The 22053-nt window shown below is 50.5% G+C and overlaps 1 protein-coding gene across 2 annotated transcripts in view; it reads left to right on the forward strand.

Annotated features, from left to right (window-relative positions):
• The first annotated feature begins 206 nt into the window (after positions 1-206).
• Positions 207-22053, forward strand: part of LOC108934415 (serine/threonine-protein phosphatase 2B catalytic subunit alpha isoform-like) — a 42145-nt gene continuing 20298 nt past the window's right edge. Inside the window, exons 1-2 of one of the 2 annotated variants that reach the window (XM_029251286.1) lie at positions 207-586; positions 17591-17791. In XM_029251286.1, the coding sequence (XP_029107119.1) occupies positions 532-586; positions 17591-17791 (256 nt within the window). In that variant the 5' untranslated portion in view covers positions 207-531. Of the gene's footprint in view, positions 587-901; positions 1107-17590; positions 17792-22053 lie in introns of those variants that run through there. The other variant, XM_029251287.1, reaches the window with a different exon arrangement.

Below are 22053 nucleotides of genomic sequence, written 5' to 3' on the forward strand. Positions count from 1 at the left end.
CCTGATGGCAGTATGAGGCAGCCCCTGCGAGCCACAGCGTGGGAGTTCCCCCTTCGCCCCACCGCGGTGGTGGTGCACCAGAGTGAGGATCTCTCCCCCCCCCCCCCCCCCCCCTCATTTTTTTTTTCTGTGTACCGCCCCCCATCCCCCCATCCATCCCATCTCTCCATCCTCCCTCTCGATCCAGCGCACAGACAGCAGCGGCGGCAGCATCATCCTCGCGTCCACCTTCTGCGTGCGGCGTGCGGTGCGCGTGCGGTGCCACAAAGCTCACGCACACACACACACATACATACACACACATACACACACACGCGCGCGCGCGCACGCACGCACGCACGCACGCACGCGCGACTGTCCCCTGGTCGCGAGCGGCGGGGGCGCGTGCGGGGACGCGGGAGGCACGCGGGAGGGACGCGGCGCGAGGGACGCGCACCGAGTGATGCTCCTGCACCAGCGTCGCCTCGCACGAGCGCACAGCCAGCGACAGTAAGGAGTCACTTCCGCTGCAGGAGCACGCGGCGTCTGCCCATGAAGATGTCCAACGCGGACATGGTGTTGAACGCCACCGAGCGGGTGGTCAAATGTAGGTGCTCTGCTCTCCTTCACGTCCGTCCTCGGCTTCCTCCACTGTAATCCAGCGCGAGACAATGAGCAGTTGCTCGACGCTCGCAAAGCGTCACAAAGCAAAGCCGCGCGCAGCGCTCCGGTCTCCACGCACTTTTTTTTTTTTGTTCAATTAACGAGATGGATTTCTGTGGGCTGATTGTGCGGTAGAGCCGCTGGATGCTGATGGATTGCGCTGCTTTTTAATTTTTTTTTTTTCTTTTTTGTACGTGGGGGTGGGTGTTTGGGAGGAGATGGGAGGACGAGTTGGGGGGGGGGGGGAGCGGACGTGCTGAGTTGCTCGGGTGCCTTTGCGGGTTCCGCGCGAGCCGGTGATGCAGCAGGATTGCTCGAGCGGGGTGACGCGGAGCGCGCGCCAGTCGTAGCGCCTCGCGGAGCGCACGCGACGACAGGGCGACGAGTGTGAGCGGTCGCTGACCGGCTCGGAGGAGACGAGACGCCCGGCCGCGTGACGATGACATCCAAAGGGAGAGCGAAAGGTACCGTGGGGACGCGTGGGCGCGAGGAGGTCGTCGGGGTGCCACCCCCGACCCCCACTGGTAGCGGGTGAGGAGATGCGGGATTTTCATCCCAGTCCAGGCCAGTGCGGATGCTGGACAGCTCCAGGTGCGCCGCGTGGACGTGCGTCGGGGACGTGCGTGCCTTTGGCCGGGGTGACCCTGGGAGACGCTGCATCGCGATGCGGGGTTGCGCACACACACGCACACGCACACACACACACAGATGCTCTTCCATCATGTCTACGCCTGGACCACTGGGCCATGGCATCTGCGCACGGGGCTACAATAACACAGTAAATGGTGGTTAAAGATGGACGTCTCCACCATGGTTTACAGTGCGAGCTATGTGGCTCCTTGTTGTTGTCTCCAGCAGTAGGACTGAGTCATATGTCCTCAGTGTGGGCGTGAAAAATGTGTGTAAATGAAATGTCTGAGGTGCGCTCAGCCATGTTCCTGTGCTGTGTTCGCTTTGGCCCCTCTGCTCTCCTGGTGGCAGGTGGCCAGATCCGTGAAACTTCTTGAAGCCGAGTGCTTAAAGGTAGCGAGATGGACTGACATGTACAAATTCGTTTTTCAGTCCGTCGTTGCGGAACTCAGGGCAACAAGTTGATGCCCAACGGAACACTGGGTGTCTTTGCGTTGGTTGTTATAGTGAGCCGTTGCGTTGGTGTGTACCTTCGTCATTTTCGTTCTTATAGCCACAGTCATTTGTGATTCATTTTGTTTTGTTGCTTTGCTGGCACTTTATTGCTGCGAGTCCCAATGTCAGCTCTTGGTGCAGCTTGATTTTTTTTCAAGCTCGCGTTCAGTGTCTTGCTGAGGAAATCGTCTGGGCTGAATGAGCTTTGGGACTTGAATGACAGCGAATCGTGGTGCTCCCCTAACTGTGCTCCTTTTACCTTGGAGGGCATCGCAGAAGTGAAGTATCTGCTCAATATTTGACAGGTTTCGCAAAGTAAGTCAGGATGCGGCAGGAAGCCAGGATGTCGATGTGGAGGTTCTTCTCGAAACAAAATGCAAATGGCATATTATACGGTACTTTTACAGCTTTTGGGACTTGGTGGCACAGCAGGTAAAGCTGGCACCTCGCAGATCTTGAGCCCCTCAGTGGATGTTTGGGTGTTTTTCCCCGTGTTTTCCCCCACCAGCCGTGCATGGAAGAAGGCACCGGCAAATCACTTCCGTTCCTCCCTGGCCTTGGAAACCGTGACCGCGGTGGTCGCTGTGAGTCGGACTCGAATCGGCGATGCTTTCTACTCTCTCTCCTTAATCTTAAATTGTTTCGGAGAAAAGTGTCGGCTCTGTGAATGAAGGTCAGTCTAAATCCAGTCATACCATAGCGGCCAGCAGATGGCACAGTGGTTAGAAATACTGCGTTGTCACCTGAAGACGGTGCTGCTCTTGTAACTTTGAGAAAGGTAAATAACCAGCTGTTTAAATGGGTAAAGAGCTGTAAGCTGCTTTCGGCAGAGGCGTCTCAGCAGAAATATAATATCAAAACTAACCGCAAACACATAAAAATCTAACAAGACCATTAAAGTGGTATAACAGACATTTCAATTAATTGTAGTTGGACTGTCATGGAGGTAAGACTAAGAGTGGAATGATGACACATTGTAGGTGAGAGGTCAGCTGTAGTTCAGCGGTGTGTGACAATGAAGAGGAAATACTGGGGAATGAGTTCCGAATAGAGGGAAATGTAAATAAGGTGAGGCTGGGGGGCGCGGGGGGGTGATGTAAGCAAAAGAGGAGCACAAGGGCGACTTGTTGGAGATGTGCAAATGATGTAAGAATGTGGCAGAGCACAGACAGCACGCTTTTTTGTCATGTAAGGAATGTAAGTGTGTGTGTTATGCAGGGACACTAACAATGTAGTGGATAAGTGGATATGAGAGAGGTGCGATACATTGTTACGTGTTTGTTTTCCGTAATAAACAAGGTAATGTGTGTATCCTGTCCCTCTGTTTATGTATGTCGTATACTTTGTGTACTGGAGATTGCAGGTTGACTAGAATTGTATCTTTGGAGTACAGCACATGTGATGGTTTTCCCAAGACACAACATATTTGTGACATATATATCCAGACGAAGTGTATAGAGGGAGCGCAGAGGTTAAGTTTAACATCGACAACAACAACAACAAAATCCTCCGTGCTGCACGATGTGAACTTGAACGTATCTGAGAGTGGAAAATGGAAAAACACTGGGCCTTTTGTCATGTAATGGAATAGACCCTGTCATGCGGACTCGTTCAGAAATAGATCGTTGCCTTCAGAGCACGGTCTCCCTCCCAAACGTCCTCTTCAACATGATGTCATGTTTGCACGCGCTCACTTAGCTCATGCTTTTGTGCAAAGCAATTTACGGGTTTTTCATCCACGTCTGTACAGCCGGGTTTTTTCGCTCGAGCCATCCAGGCCGAACGATGCGCTCGGGGGGTGCTGCGGCAGTGCTGCGAGTCACATTTAAACCACAACCTTCAGGGTGAAGGTCCATGTCCTTTACTGCTGCACCACCTACTACTCAAAGTACTGCCTCTGGAAATATTCCTGGTTATTGAAAAAAACAGAAAGTGACTTTGCTGTTTCCAGAGTTTGACCTCATAGGAAGAAATGTTGTATCGATTATCATTTCCCTCCCCCAGGCTCTCAGCACCTCGAGTCTCAGCCCAGTCATCCCAGCATTCCGCATGATCTAACGCATCGTTGGGTGAACTCTGAAGGGACTCCTGTTTCTATGCAGAACACCGAGGGGCACCATGGCAACCGTAGGGGATATATCTTCACAGTGATGGTGTCTGGGGACCCTCATTAGATGAGGAAGGGCTGGTCCATGTTGGCTCTTGTACTAGCTTTGCACTCTAACGTACTAGGGTGAGGATGTTGTCTTTTGAAGGGCATGTTTGTAAATAACGAGGATGAATTTGCGCTTTTTTTGCCTCTTGTTTACACCGCTACCGGCACAGTCATTAACATACGCCCGTGACGCTGAAGATACATCCAGATCTCGGAGGAGCTCCTTGGCAACAACACTGAGGAGATGTTTGGGTAATGACCCTCATCAGTGAAACATTTTGACTGCATTTCACACTGGCTGTAAGGTTAAGCGGGACCCAAGTTGTACCTTAATGTACCTCTTGCTACGCGTGTGTCACGCCGGGCAGGCTGTGCTGTTCGGATTCTCCAGGCGCTGTGCTCGGCGCTCCATTTCCCGAGATGTGGCCTGCTGCGTTTTAGGGAAGAAGAGGCCGTTTTAATGAAGCTGTGCTGTCAGCAGCACTCGATTGTTCCTGCCCGCTCGAGCTCAGATGCGCTTGGGCGAGCGGAGCGCACATTAATTGCCCGAACTTCAAACGGCCCTTTAAACACCCTTCAGAAGAGTCTCCAAGACGTGGCTGATCTGGGTCAGAGGCAGTTGTGTGGGGCACACACACACACACACACACACACACACACACACACACACACACACACACACACACACACACACACGTCACTGTCTCTCCCTCTCTCCCCCATCTCTACCCCATTCCACGCTGCTCCTTCTGCCTTTCTCACCCTCATGGAGATAAATTCAAAGAAATCACACTTACTTCATTGTTATGATCTTACTCAGCTGATGCTTTTGTCCAAATTTCTATTAATTTCCATTAATTTATACAATTTGATATTTTACTGGAGCAATTAAGTTTCTTACTCAAGGGTACTGCACAGTTAGACCCTGCTGGAATGGGTAGAGGTAACCTTCAGGTTACAACTCTATTTCCTTAACCGCTGCCCCCGGTAGCCCTTGGAACAGGCACAAAAGCTGTGACCAAAAGCTGAGGAAAGACTAAAAATATTGACATTAGTGCAAAACATAGCCTACAGTCTGCAGGTGAGTGTTTGGGTCAGTATGAGGTCCACAGTTTAGAGGTCCTTCCGTTGAGTCCAAGGTCCATGCTGTTGTGTTTTCCTGTGTCAGCGACAGACTCTGAAGGTCAATGTGTAGCGAGCAAAACACTGTAGGAGGAGCTCAGCGTGTTCATTATCAAGTGTGCCTTAGAAGAGTCCTTTGTGCTTAGTATCCTCCGAGCATTCTGGACAGCACCAGTCAGTGAACATCTAAGCTATGGAGGTGTGTACATGTGCAACAAGTCTTTAGTTGACACATCATTGTTTGATCTAGTGTCATTCCCACTCTTTATGGGTTAGGGTTAGTATTTAGGCTCTGTTCCTAGGGTCAGTCTTGTGCTCAGGACCAGTCATGTGTAAAGCAGCCGGTGGTGATCTTGAGGATCTTGCAGTAGTGGACCAGCAGAAGTTCTTGAGGACATTGTAGGAGACAGGCCATGCACTGGATTTATTGCTCCATTAAGGGAACTGGGTCTTCAGCAGACGTTCTTCTCTGTCTTTGAAATGGAAGTAGTTAATGTATTTGGTGGGGCACAGGTGTTGATGTAACAGTCCTGGGAGGGGATGGGTCAGGGGCGTGAGTCAGGATGCAGTTGTAGGGGTCCGATAGACCTTGCCAGTGGCAGAGAGGAAAAGAAGACCCAGCTGCAACTTGGGCAAAGACTTCGCTTGGGCACCTCTGTAGTGCCGCCCATGACCTACTTTCCTAAGTGTGATTCTAGGACATCATCTGTGCTGGAATCCGTTGGGTTCCATGAGTCCCTGCAAATATCCCATGGCCAGACTTTCTAGTGGGAGAGTCTCTCTCGGGGATGCAGAACCCCTTGGGAAAAGATTTGCGCACAGGATCACTCTTGGAGAGGTACGGTTATCAGTCATTAACACTCTCAGGTCTCCTTCAGGTCTCCTTGTCCCCTTCATACTGTGTGTTCCATGTTAGGATGGGTAACAAATACCTCACCTCATTCTTCGGCTAATTGACTACAAGAGACTTGCTTACAAACCATTGAGTAGAGCTTTATGTAACATAATTATGTAAGTGGTTTCCCCGCCATTCTTCCATGGCTTCATCGAAACCGTTAGTTCAGATTCAGCTAAGACTTTATCGAATTTGATTCAGCTGCTCTGAATTTCAAAGAGGATGTTATTGATGGCTCTGCGTCCTCAGTGTTACTTTGCAGTGATGTCATGTGACTGGAACTGACCGATATCGTCTCCTTTACTTTATAGAAACAGATGTACACACACACACACACACACACACACACACACACACACACAGTCTGAAACCACTTGTCCCGAACAGGGTCACGGCGAACCGGAGCCTAACCCGGCAACTCAGGGCGCGAGGCTGGAGGGGAGAGGGGACACACCCAGGACGGGACGCTAGTCCATTGCAAGGCACCTCAGGCAGGACTCGAACCTCAGACCTCCCAGAGAGCGGGACCTGCCCCAACCCGTTGTGCCGCCCTACCCCCCAAAACAGGTGCACTCGAGTTCAAATGTAAAAGTACGAGATACACCATCGCTGATGTATATCTTGGGAGGCACAAAGCTGGGATTGTGTTGCAGAACATTGTTGTCCTGCAGTTGTCTTCTGTGTTCTGCTGAGCATTTGTAACTTTTTATACTGTTGTTGGATGATAAAGGGTGTCAGTACATGATGACCAAAGAGGTACAGTAGCTGGTAATGAAGTGGTCAGAGCAAATGGATGTGTTACAGTGCTCTGTTGCATAGATATGAGAAAGGTGGTGGTGAGTTTAGTGCGGCTGGTCTAGCCTCGAACATCACCTTGGACAAAGGTTCCAGATACATATTACGCAACAATCACTGCGCGTCACTTTGGAGAAAATACCCCCTACTCTGTTCATGTTGCAGTATGTTGTATACTGAAATGTGGATTCGTGCTACAGTATGTGCAAGCTCTTCATTTGATTGGCGCACGCAGCCTTCCATTCATCATCTTTATGAGACTGTTATTAGTGCAGTGCCCAGGGCATTGATGAGGGTATATGCCAGCACATAAGAAGATAAATATTACAGATGTTGCCCTTTACTGGGTGAAGCATCTGAATGAAGCATCTAAATGACAATGAAATATAATATTTTCCTCCCAAGCCACCAAAACATCCAGTGCAGATGGAATTTCCAAAATATGAAACATTACACAGCAACAAAAGCAGAAAAATTTCAACATTAATTGCAGTTTTGCTATTTAATCGTTGAGGCTGTGAGCTGCCGCAACATGTTTTTCCAGAGTTACCGGAAGAGCTCCTTCTTTTCTCCTGCCTGTGCTGAGATGTTCAAGCTGTCTTGGTGACCCGTGCTGAAAAGGAGGAGTAGCGATGCGGTGAAAACCATCCTATGTGTCACCTTGTGTGTTTGTGTTCCCGCGACGCCATCGTTCACGCAGCCGGTTTGTGCTGTTCTCACCTGATCAACGTGGGAACAACGCTGATGGTGTGTGTGTGTTGGTGGGTTTTCAGCACGACCCCCCGAGTGCTGGGCTGAGTTACGTGCCCATATCCACATGTTTCCTATGTACTCAGAGGCTTTATTTAGCAGCGTGGTTGAATTATTTAAGTGTCGGTTTTGCACTACTGTTTCGCCAGCGCAGAGAGGCATCTTACATAATTCCGTGTCCCTGAGGTCTGCTGGTGAGCTGGAGAAAAAAGGCCTGGGTGGTGGAGGGTTTGGAGCTTCACGCACTTCGCAATGCACACTTGACCTTGCGCACGCTCGTGAAAAGGGGCGAAAGTGTAGGTTCTTCCGTCCCAAAGGCTGCACTCGTTCTTTCTGTTCCTGTTTCCGTGTTTCCCTCCCACGCGCACCGGCATCGGAGAACGGGAGGTTGAGATGCGTGATGAAGAACAGGTAGCCTGAGATGAAAGGTGCTGCACCGTGCAAACATCTCCTTCTTGGTTCAGAACTTACTGGACTTGCGGTTGGGTTCCTACTTGGTCGTGGGACCAACGCACTTGTCGTAAACGTGTGGCCGGTGCAGTTGAGGCCTGTCCCCGCACCCCCCTCCTTACACCGAGCACGCAGACTGCCATACTGCCTGTATGCCAAGGCTTCGGGGGGGGGTTCTCCTCTCCACCCCATGCGTGTTGAGTATTCATGCATGGCTTGACCGCGACAGCAGTTCTCAACGGACTGTGTCCGATGAGGGCGAATGCTCCTGAGGGCTTTTACACTAACACTAGAAGAGGACAAAACCAGTTGTTGTTTGTCTCCGGACTCTTTTGGTCTCGCTCAGCTGGGTTTGCGCTCTGTGTTCGGTGAGAAGAGGAGAGCGATGGGTACCTGAGCAGTATCGTGAATTTTCTAAAACACCAGTGGTTCCTTCAAAATGTTATAACGGTTTTTTTGTTGGAGTTGCACAAAGTTCAACGCAATGCAACCCTCTCAGTGCGATACATTGTCGCTCTCTGTGTATGACTGCATTGCCTTGCTATTCCGTACGTTTGAAACACGTCGTATCTCCTGCTTCACTGAACTGGTTTAGGGTGTCAAATTTGACTTTCTTGTATATAGCTGGGGAGCGCGGTGGTGCGGCGGGTTTGGCCAGGTCCCATTCTCCGGCGGGTCTGGGATTCGAGTCCCGCTTGGGGTGCCTTGTGACGGACTGGCGTCCCGTCCTGGGTGCGTCCCTTACGCCCTCTGCTGCTGGGTTAGGCTCCGGCTCGCCGTGACCCCGCTCAGGACAAGTGGCTTCAGTCATTGTGTGTGTGTGTGTGTGTGTGTGTGTGTGTGTGTGGCTGCGTAAGGGGTATAGCTATAATACAAGCAAGCAAAATTTCTGAAGATGTATATGGGCAATCATACTGGTAACGGTTGGATGCACAGAACTTGATGTGCCCCGGTGCCCAGCAGTCCCTAAACCGAGTAGGAAACCTCTGCATACTGTCATAGCCTAAGCATGGTGTTGTGTTCCACTCAGAATGGACATGGCGCTGTGTCGGAAAGTATAAAATTAATCACGTCATCAGCTGCTCACATGTTACCATATCGTTTGCTAGAGGCATTAATATCTTGACGACTGTGATGTACTGTGCTGTATAGAGAGGGAAACTGAATGAGGAATAACGTCGAAGGCGGTTTGCCACGATCACAAGTGAATCTGATGCTTTCTATTTCAGACTGAGACTCGGGAGGAGAATTCATTTCAGCTTACCTTTACGGGCTTGAAAGTCCACCCGCAAAATGCCATTACTAGAACACAAAGCTTTTCTCCAAAGCGACTTACAGTGTTATGACACTTGCAATTATGTACCCATTCATACACCTGGGTAATTTTTATTGGAACAATTTTGAGTCTGTACTTTGCTCAAGAGTACTACAGCTGGAGGTGGGTTTGAACCTGTGACCTTTGGGTAACCACTACATTACTAGTCCCCTACTACTAGACATAGAATGAACAGCTGCAAACCTGAGCTGCTAATGTTGTAGAACATTTAAGAAAAGGTATCAGGGTAAATATGCCCCGTACTCGGTGGTAGTCCTTGAACAGTACCATGTTCCTATGTTCCTCAGCCATACCAAAGAGGGGTTCTTCTGATCATTCATCCATTATTAATGATCACTCGTCCAAAGCAGGGTCACCATAGTCCAGAGTCCATCCCAGAGGCAGGGCTGGTGGGGCACGGTGCACTTTGAATGGGACGCCAGTCCATCATAGGGCAATCATACACACACTCATTCACTTGCACCTACACGCGAAGGACGATTTGAAGTCAGTAAGTCATCCGAACACATTTTTGGCCTGCCAAAGCACCGCACTGCTCCACCGTGCCACCCTGGATTCCTTTAAAATGTTCATTCAAGGCAGACGTGTGTCCCATCCCATCAGCCCCTGTTTTCAGGAGATCTGGCTGTCCCTGAATAGTGGTATGAAAGATTACATCTCAGAAAGCAACCTGGCAGCAAGATGTTCTCTGCAGAGAAGAGCTCCAGTCATGTGAAGTACGATATCATACCTGTGTTCGCAGTGCAGGAAAGGGAACATGTGCTGACGGATGAAGGCTGGCAGAGAAAGGTGTGATTATCTCCTGTGGGGTAGATACTGTATATAGATCGCTGTTATCTAGGGATATGAATTGAGGTTTCGTCACTCTCTTAAACTTACTTGGCCAGCTTTCAGCCGGTGTTAAACATCCATTCTGGGAGACGGTGCGTGGTTTCCGAGACTCCTTAAATAGACCGACATTATGTCCTTCTTTTCCAGCTGGGGAGGGTGTGTCTGAGGGTTGGCCGAGCCTTCAGACTCCCTGTCCTCATTCTCTTCCTTTACTTGCTGCTCGTACCCTGAGCGACAAGCCCTCCATATGCTTTGGGAGGCTGGAGACACTTTAATTCTCCCTGGGTGCCGCATGTCTGCTGAGAAGCAACGGCAGGTGCGAGCTTGAGTTTTTCAAGCCTCCGTCACGTTGAACGCGCCCTTCCTCGGTCCTGGGCGCCAGGGGAGCGGGAAACCGACGTGACCTTTGACCCATGCCGCTCCTTGTATTGTTTGCGGGTTGAGGGAAAACCTGACCGCTTCCGTTTTGCGACGTGGGAAACTCTCTGACGGTCTCCTAGTGAAGGGCACTTAACTAAATTAAGCGCGATTGATCGATGGCTTGTTTGAAGAAGAAACGTGGAGACGGAGGCCCCTCCTGCCAAATGGATTGCGGGCGATCTGAGTGCGCGTGGAGGAAAGGAGACGGATCGATCGCCGGGCCCTGCCGAAGGCAGAAGACGTGGTTGTTGCGCGGGACGACCGAGGCGAGCGCTCTCATTAGTCCGCGGAAGCTGGAGCGATGGATTTGGTCTTTGCAGCAGGGGAAGTGTGTTGTGGTGGGAGATCAGCGGAGCGCTGTGCGGCGCGGTGCTCCATTCCTAGGCGCAGCAGAAGAGGCACGCGACGCTTGAGGGGAGGAATGATATGGTGCCGGTGTGCGGAGCTGGAGGAAGGGAAGGTTGGGTTTATAAGGTCGTAAATGTTGATGTTATGACGTGCATTTGGACATGTATTAACAGTACAGGGAAAATGTGTCTGGGAATTTGGGAGCATAAATAAAAAAAAAAACAATGGGAAATTGAAATGAGGACTGATTTTATACGAACTTCGTTCTGTGAGAAATCCTCCAGGAGTTTACAGTAAGTGTGTGTGTGAGAGAGTGTGTGTGTGTGTGTTTTGAACTGCATGTGTATGGTTGTATGTAGAGGGAGCGCCGAACTGCATCACTCCTGGCAGTCTTCCAACAGCTGGCTGCCGTTGCCCTGGCAACATCCGCCACGGCTTCGCCGAGACCCGGCGCTCGGCAGAAGCGAGAAGCAGCGACGCCGTCTCCCCGAGCGTTTACCCCCCCCCTCCCCCCACTGCATTCTCTTCCCTGGGCTTTGCATACGGCTCTGTGTGGGTGGCATTCTGCTCCGGACCTGCACAGGGGATGCGGGCCTTTCCCGCCCGGTTCCTGCTCTGCGGGAGACGTTCCGCCGCATCGCGAATGGTGCTCGAGAGAAGCGGCAGCGACACCCCGTATGCCCCCCTCGTCCCCCCAGAAATCATTTAAAGGGATAGTGCTGAGTAAGGACTTCGTGCTCCTGTCTGCAGCAGGTTAAAAAAGACGTTACCGCAGTCCCTGCCCTGAGGTAGGAACCATGGGCGGGTGCAGAATGAGTCGAAATCCGGGTTTCTTCTCATCGAAATTAATACTGATGTATTCGCCACGAGCCTGCACATTAGAGGAGAGTCGGTGAGCCTCGTCGCATCATGTTCACGGAGTTATCTCCAAGGACCGAATCGCTCAGCGCGCCTGGAATCCTCCATATATTAATGAGAAAGGCCCCGCGAATTTACGGAGGGAAGCGGTCGTTGTCAGACGTAACCGACGATGCCTCTGCCGCTCCACATTTTTTATGAAATGTGGCAATTCTCGTAAAAAGAGTACGAAATTTTCAGCGAACAGAGCACCTTATTAAAGGCGCTTCGATGAATCTACAGCCGGTCCTTCGAATTCCCGAACAGTTTATCGACTCGACCATTTTTCAGAAATGCTCTTGTTTGCCACATTCATTGGCAGCGTGCAGGAACCCTAAGTAGCATTTAAATTTCAAAAGCAGCTTTTGTTTAGCAGTTAAGCGAGATGAAAGAATTTAATTGATACCCACTTAGGGGCCGAGGCGAGATGCTGACAGGAAGAGCGTGCAACTTCCATTAGGGTAATTAATAGAGATTTACTCTTTCGTTGCGCTCTTCTCAGGGCGCCGATAACCACCGCTTTCGTGTCACATGAGCTCCTCTCAACACATTCGAGTGCCTTGTGTTTGCAACACAACGGGGTGTGTTATTGCCTTCCTCTTTATTGATCGGCGCTGCATTTCATTTTGTTGCGTCATGATCGCCGTGCTCCTACGGTGGAGGTATCTGTACCTTTGCTGACCTATTTTGCGACTTTTAAATAGATTACATTTATTTATTTATCAGACGCTTTTCTCCTAAGCGACTTCCAACAAACTCTATGTAGTGTTATCAGCCCACACACCTTATTCACCGTGGTGATTCACACTGCTGGATACACTACTCACAATGGGTCACTCATCCATACATCAGTGGAACACATACACAGACACACACACTATGGGGGATCCTGAACAGCATGTCTTTGGACTGTGAGAGGAAACCAGAGCACCCGGAGGAAACCCAGGCAGACGCAGGGAGAACACACGAACTCCACACAGACCAAGTCGGGATCGAGACAATGTCCTCTCACGCAACTCAGGCACTGTGAGACAGCAGCACTACTTGCTGTGCCACTGGGTTGCCATCCCACTATCCATATTATCGTGTGGCTTCCTACTACCTCCATGTGTTTGTCATTTCTCAGAGGAAGCACGCGCACACAGTCTGAAACCGCTTGTCCCAAGTGGGGTCGCGGTGAACCGGAGCCTAGCTCGGCAACGCGGGGCATAAGGCTGGAAGGGGAGGGGACACACCCAGGACGGGACGCCAGTCCATAGCAAGGCACCCCAAGCGGGACTCGAACCCCAGATCCACCAGAAAGCAGGCACAGGCCAAACCCGCTGCACCACCGCACCCCCCTCAGAGGAAGCCTTTAATATTAAGAATGGGCGCGACAAAGGAGAAGCCGCGTTCCTATTCGCTCCAATGCTTTTTCTGTTTGACGGCCCACCGTGCGGCGCAGCACAAACTTTCCTAGAACCTTCTTAGAGTGTGGGTCTGTGATTTCACAACCCTTGGCATTTACAGTGCCCAGCGGGGTAAACGGTGGCCAGCAAGAACACACCAGCTTCTCCAACCACTATGGCTCTGTGTCTGGGCCAGCACTCTCTCCCCGGGCTGAGAGTACGCCACACATTCCGGAAAACCGCCGCACGCCCGACTGCACATCACTGATGTACCTCATTCTTCCATACTGTGTACCAAAACACATACCATGGTACAGCAGGTGGTGCTGGGATTCTGGAAGACAGCGAATGCTCTCTGGATGGATGGATTGGGACAGAGGTCTTCACCTCCTGGCTGCTTGCAGAAGCTTCCGGTGTTTATCTGGACCCCTTGCTGCTACTTGTGCTTTTTTAAGAATGAAAATTATGGGCAGAGGTGATTTGTTACTTTTATTCAGACATTTTAAAATCTGGAGTGAAGGTTGAAGAGTAAGGCTGCATGGATACGCTTGTTGGTAACTGGTAGCCCTTGGAGTGAAATCTACATGGCATAATAAAAAAAAATCTACATTTATTTCACACCTCACTATATGCATCAACATTTTTGTTTTAGTAAAAAATTCCAGCCTTAGTCCTACCTTGTTATATTCCTGTTGCTCATTCATTTAATTCATTCTCTTATTAGCTAGGGGGGTGTGGTGGTGCAGCGGGTTTGACTGGCTCCCCTTCTGTGGTAGGTCTGGGGTTCGAGTCCTGTTTGGGGTCCCTAACGTCAAACTGGTGTCCCATCTGGGGTGTGTCCCCCTGCGCCCTCTGTTGCCAGGTTAGGCTCTGGTTCACCACAGCCCTACTTGGGACAAGCATTTGTAGACATTGTGTGTGTCTTATTAGCTAAATTAACTTATTTATTTATATTGTATGATTTATTTCACATATTAAATTCCAACATCTCATTATTTTCTAACCCTCCTACTTATGAAGGTAACTTATCCAAATGAATGGAACACTGCTGATTATACTTAACTACACTTGAATTATTATTACCGGACTTACTGTCGGCCCGGTGCAGATAGTCAGCTAATTGAAACACTGACGTCGTTTCAGAAGTCCTTCTTGGATTGTCTCAACTTTACAAATTTTACTCTTTTTAGCAAGTCACAAAAGCTAAGAGCGTCAGCTTTTTTCACAAAGCATAGAAGGTTGGGAGGTCATATGACCTTGAGTGGGGGGGCGGACTGGTAGCACCTAGACCTGCTGTCTTTGGACCCAAAGGTCACAGGTTCAAATCCCACTTCCACCTGCAGTACCCTTGAGCAAGGTACTTACCCGGAAATCCTCCAGTAAAATTACCCAGCGGTATAAATAGTGTAAACGAGTAAATAATGATAGTTAACTACATATTATAAGCCGCTTTGGAGAAGAGTGTCATCTGAGTGAATGTTTGCGATCTCCTTGTACGTGCAGTACGTGTGAACGTACTTGAGGTTCAAGTATTTTTTCATTCTCCCTGCCCTAAGCATCGTGGTTCATGTGACACAGCAGGGGAATGACAATGCAGTATTTTGAAAAGCGCTAGAGTGATATCACTGGGATCCATGTCGTCCAAATAATGACTGTAATAATTGTCATTATCATTATATGAGCTAGCCCAGATTTCATAGAGCCGCTGCCATCTACTTAGAGACTAAACTCACCGCAGAACCCTGCAGCAAATCTCCTTTAAACGCAACAGCTATGGTGTGTTACTGTAACCCCCTTGATGAGAGATGTATTGAAACATTCTTTATGCTGGATATTACAGAAAGAAAGTTTGCCCTTGGCTAAGACTCGACATATAGATCATGTCTGTGACAGTTTGTCGTTATGTTTCCTTAATACGGCATATTTTAGCGTCCTTGGAAGTACTGCTGACCTTGGCAGGATTCAGACCCAACACCCTGTGCAGTAAGCATCCTGATCATATCCACAGAAGGGCCAGATGTCTTTTTGAAACATCAAGATCATCACTAACCTCTCAACCCACCAAGACTGTAGAAGAAGCCCTCGCGATTGGCACACTTTGTTCAGACGGAGAGACGGGCTTGTCACACACTCTTCTGGCATCTGTTGCCGCAGACCAGGGGGGTCTTCCAAACACGGTGAAACCGAAGCGCCAGATGCAAGTAGCATCCAAAACGACATCTGCTGGATCCAGTCCTCCTTGGTTGGCGTCTTTCATTGCCTGTAGGTTTCTAACATCCGTGTGCCGACTCTTCGCTGCCCTTGCTGGGTCAGGAGGACACTGGGAGGGTTATTTCTGTTACTTTCACTGCGTTATCGCACCCCCCGCAACACTCCCTTCGTGAACACACCAGGCAACACAGGTCTTGCAGACGCACGTTCTTTCAGGTTAGTGCCACACAGGGTACGTTGTTCCGGAATATTGTCAGGACCTTGCGTTGCGCATCACGGACTTTAAGAAGTTGCCAGAGTTACGTTTACAATTAGACTGCAGCCGTAACTCAAAAGACAAGATTGCATTTCTTGGCGGCACCGAAGCGTGTACCCTTCCTACTTGGTACAGTTCAGAGTGCCACGTGTCACTACTAAGGGAACATCTTTCCTGTTCAAAACAAATGTTCTTAAATAGCTAATTAACTCAGTCACACTAAATGTCCCACAGCTACCGAGCTCCTCAGAGAATGCTGGGTCAGTGAGGTGGTACTAATTGGGCTTCAACTTATTTAATAAATGTGTTTCAGACAGACCGTGGTTTTCGATATGAAAGAACAAACATGTACTCTTCCCTGTCCTGTAACGACTCATACGGATCATACAGATTACAGCCAAATGCTGTGTGGAGCTCGCAGTTGTATCCATCCACTTGTCCATCCATCCATCCATCCACTTGTCCATCCATCCATCCATCCACTTGTCCGTCCATCCATCCATTTGTCCGTTCATCCATCCATCCATCCACTTGTCCGTCCATCCATCCATCCATCCATCCATCCATACTCTTATCCATCCATCCATCCATCCATCCACTTGTCCGTCCATCCATCCATCCATCCATCCATCCATCCATCCATCCATCCACTGTCATTAACTGCCTGCCCAGTGCAGCATCACAGAGCCTATCCTGGAATAACCAGGTGAGAGGCTGGGTGCGCCCTAGACAGGACGGAAGTCCATCGTGGGGCATCACTCACACGTACACATACTAAGGGCAGTTTAAAGTCACCAGCTGACCTGTCACATGTCTCTGGGCTGTGGGAAGAAACCCAGGTGAAGACGGGGAGAACGTAGAAACACCACAGAGGCTCCTCCACGGCCAGATCCGAACCCAGTGCCCAGCAGCTGTGAGGCCCACCTGCGGTGACCTGCTTCACCACCCTGGTCTCTCTCAGTGCTACGATAGTAATATTAGCTTCTCTATGGTTAAAAGTGACACACTTGCCTCCGATGGTTTACCTGATCCCGGTTTACCTGAGCGAACGGAACCAGACCTCAGCATCGGCACCGTCGTTCCTGTTCGGTTGCTCAAGCCCAGTTGCCGCCAGGCCCGCTCACGCTGCCTGACGTTACAGTTTGCAGTCTGTTCGAAGGAAATCACGAGCTTTGGAAGCTTCACGAGGTCGTTTTTCAAAAGGCTGTTTTGCCACTTGAGTTTTCTCTGCTGGTCCTGAGGTGACTGTTCAATTATTACTCCCGGTGGGCTTTTCTAATTTGATTTAGTGATACAAAACAGAGACAAGTACCAGAGATGCCAAGGCGTACATCCTCAGATATACGTGGTAACCATCCTCTGCTCAACCGCTCCTTTCTCTCCACCCCAGTTCTAATAACATGCAAGAGCCAGGCTTATTATCCCAGCAGGGAAATCAGATTTCTCTCTTTCCCCCGAAGTCCTGAATTTATTATTTAGCGGTTGCTTATGCTGGCATGTTGATCGCATCGACTCTCGCGTCTCAGATCCTCTCCACACTCCTGCTGCAGTATGAAGCGTGAAGATGAATTGCGTCGCAGCCTCTCAACGTTCGTTTAGACGTTTTGTCACCAGTTCTTCGGCAACGTCTTTTCTTGGATCGACACGTTATATTCTTACACGAGCGCAGATACTTAGCGTTGGCGGCGCCATGCGTCGGCTGTTCAGCATCTTTGTTGACTTTCGTTTCTGGACCGAGAGCCGATGTGTTTTGGTGCAACACCTTGCATTTTTCTATTGGCAGTTGAGCGCTGTAAGCTTTGAGCTCAGATATTTTCTCAGCCCAAATGTGTCCTTGGCCATCGTGTCTGTATTACCGCTTGTCTGCTCAGCCAGGCTGCTGTTACTGCGTACATCGTTTTCCCGGATGCCTCTCCTCATACGCGTGCGTCTCACTGTCTGTCATCTCCCCGCACCGTGTGCCCCACAGCCGTGCCCTTCCCCCTGAGCCACCGGCTTACCATGAAGGAGGTGTTTGACTGCGAGGGGAAGCCCCGCGTGGACCTGCTCAAGGCCCACCTCACCAAGGAGGGCCGCGTGGAGGAGGCTGTGGCGCTGCGCATCATCAACGAAGGCGCATCCATCCTGAGGCAAGAGAAGACCATGCTGGACATTGAGGCACCTGTCACAGGTGAGTTGGCTGTGGGGTTGGGGTTGGGGGTGGGGGGGGCGGGTTCAGCTTGTGTGTCTTGTCTGAATTTGTGACTCATATTCTGATCCTGCTCTTGCTTGAGGTCGTCTGTCATGCGAGACAAGTAGAGATGCGCACGCCGTCTTGTAACTAAGAATCCTCGAGCTCCTGCAGAACTAAATGCCACATTTTTTTGGAGACTAGATGAGTAAAAGTAGTTTGTGCAACCTTAGAATTGCTGGATACTTCGGCCCTAGCGCTGTCTTGCACCCAAAGGGCCAAGGATTGAGTCCCACTTTTGCCCCTGAACATTCAAGGCAGATGTTGCTCCAGCAAAAATGACTCCTTTGTATAAATGATAGTATAGATCATTTGCAGTCATTCATTTAGCAAATATTTCAGAGAAAAGCGTCAGCGAAAGGTGCGAGGAAGGGGTCATAACTATGAATGCACTAAGCAGCGGGTTTAAATCCCGGAACACGAGTAAAAGCGTAAAGCGTATTTCGCAGCGTAGAACGCTGTAGAAGCACAAAGGCTGGAAATGGCGAACATAGAAAAGGGCATCTGAGTGGTTACGGTCAGAGACACCGGCGGTGCGGTAACACACTTGGAAACAGAGGACCGTGCTTCCTGTCACAGGTGGAGCACCGCTGAGCTCGCCGTACTGGGCCAGGGCCACGTGTCCAGTGTTCGTAAGGCTTGTGACACTTTCTGTTGAAGGTGTAGGTACATCTGTAGGCCTGTGTTCCGTCCCTCCGTTCAAGTCCCACGGGGGCTCCCTTTGTATTCGGAGCAAGGAATTATGGGAAAAAACACAGTTTGAGCCTCGACAAGTTTTAGGCCGCTGGACTGGAACTAACAGAAACATTCGGCGCATTCAAGTAATAATTTAAAGCTTAGATGGTGAGATGAAATGTTTTTGTGTACATCTGTGAAAAGTCAGACTTCCTGTGCTGCACAGAAGGGTCTGGGGCCTTTGACCGGAGCCTCCGATTGCTCCTTTTCTGGGGTTGCGTGCAGGGCTGTGGAGTCGGTACACAAGGCCCTCGACTCCGACCCCACAGCACTGACCAAAGTTGCACGTTATTTTGGGGTCGACTTATCCGGCGAATATCAGCCTAAACCTATATTACCCCTTTAATTTTCGGGGGTCGACTTATATGCCGGATCGATTTATATGCCGGCATATACGGTACATTTAATCGGATTCGGTACATTTTTACCGACGCCGACTCCAGTAACCCAATAATTACTTCCGACTCCCGACTCCACGGCACTGGTTCTGCGTGCGATCCTGGATAACAGCATTTGCGGCTTTCTTTACAACATCCCACGGCGAATATGTGGCGGGCTGTGCTATTATTGCGCTGCAATAGTTGGTAGACCTGACCGTGCTGGAACACTCCAAAGTTGTTGTTGCACGTTGTCTAGCTGCGTTTGAACTTTTCGTGTTTGTTAGCAGATCTCGAGACGTGTCACTACACCACTTTGTGTTGCATATCACCTGTCGGTGGCAGGAAGCATCTTGTCTGGGTCTACAGTCACAGCGCTGTTCGCATATAATCGTCAGACACAAAGGCAACGGGTAACATTGTGAACAGCGTCGCCACTTTCCACTCAAAGGCCCCAGGTTCGAAACTCACCTCCTGCTGTAGTACCCTTGAACACAGTACTTACCCTGAATTGCTCAGGTTCGAAAGAGCACCACTTAACATTTTCAGCTGGAAAGCATCTGTTTAACGAATGAATGAATGAATGAATGTAAGAGGCCGTGCTCTCGGACGCTTGTTTAACCTCAGCTGCTCTAGTAAGAGATCCGTGCATAGAAAATTAGCGCAACCGACAGCAACGAAGGAATTTTAGGCAGCAATTCTTGGTTTTCAAAATCACTTCCGGATACCGACACTGTGCGGCAAGGTCACATGCTTCCACCGGTCCCCTTGAGGCCCCCGTGGTTGCTGATGGTCGTACCACTGTGTGCTGCACGCGTCCCCTGCTGGGACATTTACGAGAAGCGGCAGGTTCATTCACTCACGTTGGTTCTGATCAGTGCTGCTTTTGCCCGTCTTATTATGCGCCGGCGTGGATCTGACGCCCACTGCAGACACCGTTATGTAACCCGGTCTCGTGAAAAAAGGGAGAAAAAGGCCGCCGAAATCTCCGGAGGCCGGTCGCTGTCCGCGGTGCTGAAAGGAGCCGACTTTTGGGGTCGCTGACCCGTCCCTGTTTCGGCGCTTATAAATAGAAAGGGTTTTGTGAGCGGAGATCAGCGCGAAACCCCAGACTCCACCTTTGCAAACAGTAATTTAGTATAGAGACGCAGATAAATATAATCTATCATTATTAAAACCTGACCTAGTGTTCCGGTGACGGGAGGGATCGGGCCGGCCGGGGATGATGCATTTCTGTCATTACTGTCTGTGCGGCGTCTGCCGAGGAGCTCGAGCAAGGCAGGAAGCCGCCTCTCCGGAAAGGGGGAATATCGCCTCTTAATTATTAACGACGGACACGGCCTGCGTACACGCCCGCGCGTGCGCGCTCGCTTCGCTTCGTTTAAAGACACGCACGCGCGTGCAGTCGAAATGCAGCCGCCCCCCGGAGTGGCCGCGGGCTCTGAGTGGGCGCGGACTGCCGTCGTGCTGAAAAGGGGCGACGTAAAGGGACCGGGACTTGCGGGGAAGGAAATGAAGGGAGGGGAAGGGAGGGGAAGGGATGTAAATAGTGAGAGAGCAACGGGGATCCGCCGGCGAAGCCGCACTGGCACAAAACACGGTGTGATAGCAGAGTACGGCTCAAAATCTGTGGTTGAGGTGCGTTAAGGAGTGCGTCGTGGCCACGCGCTGCCGGTGACACTTTTCTTTTGACAACTTTCTGTCTGCGCATTGATCTCCTTCACAGCCTTTGGTCCATTGATGATGCGACACGGAGGCGACTCGGCTGCCGGTCTTGTTTGGGAATAATAAACGATGTAATTCAATTAGGGTTTAATTAAGATTGATCTGTATTTTTGCCGTCTGCGGAACGTACTGGGGAACATTTCATTTCCGAAGGTTTTTCTCCCCCTTTGGGTTGTTCACAGACACGCAGCTTTTGCTCTCGCGGTGCAGCGGCCGCCGGTATCGGGGTTTCGCCACGTTTTCCTTTCCTCGCGGTGCGTCAGCGCGCAGGGCCATGTCATTTCGCATTGATGTGTCACACACACGCCGACACACGCAGGCAGCGAGTCTGCAGAAGAGCAGGCGGTACATGGGCAGGACCAGCGGGGCAGCTGCTTGGGAAAGATGCCGTGTTGAGCAGAGACGGGTTAAAGGTCCGCGAGGAAGGCTGTTAGCGGAGCCATGAGCCACCGGCGCACGTTGCACAGGAGCGCGGCTCGGTACCGACGCACGTGGAGCACTCGGGGGACCCACGCGTGCTCTTTTTTTTGGGGGAGGCGTGCGCGTGCGCGGTGGGGCGCGGTGGGCCGAGGGCTGCATTAGGGAGCCTCTCCGCAAGCCCCGCCCGTATCCCAGGGGGCCGCTGTTCTACCTGACCGGGGAGGACACACCGTGCGAACCCTCTGCACCGACTTGGAGCCACGGAGAGAAATGTACACTTGTTTCTGTCATCGTTTATTTTTGTAAGGGGGGAAAAAAAACAGATCTCCATGGTAACGGGAGTTTGCAACTCCACTCTTTCTCAGGGAGAGAATCTTTGAGCCTGCGAGCAGCAGGGGTCTTGAGCTAACACGCACACACACACACACACGCACACACACACGGGCGGATGCCATGTTACCTTGCTAATTGCACTGGCAAGTAGAATATTGCAGTAAGTCAGAAAAACAAGTTATTTTTTGCAGCCAGTTGGGAAAAGCACTTTAATGGATTGTTTAGATTTTTTTGATGCATCATTTCAGACATATTAGAGCATCGAGTCACATTTTATTAAAGCGCAGACCTTTTTAATGTGTTTATCGCGAGGCCGGAATGGCTGTGTCACAGACAAATCGCTGCCGTGGCGGGGGGCTCGGGGGGGAACTGGTAGACACTCGCTCAACTTAAAACGGGGTTCGGAATGAGAACGGGGTAAAACGACGTCAAAATCCTCGGTTTATTAAAAAGCGCGAAAGAACGAGGTCGTATCGAGTGGCAGGCGGGACGGTCCAGTCCCGTTGAGCGCCATCACGCATCTCTGTTTAAGGTGCTGCCAACTGCGGGTGAGAGTCCACCCCCCCACTCGCCAAACTACTGTGCTCAAACAGACACTTTTTGAAAGGATGT

This window comes from Scleropages formosus, chromosome 4 (genome assembly GCF_900964775.1).
Source record: "Scleropages formosus chromosome 4, fSclFor1.1, whole genome shotgun sequence".
NCBI classification, from domain to species: Eukaryota; Metazoa; Chordata; class Actinopteri; order Osteoglossiformes; family Osteoglossidae; genus Scleropages; species Scleropages formosus.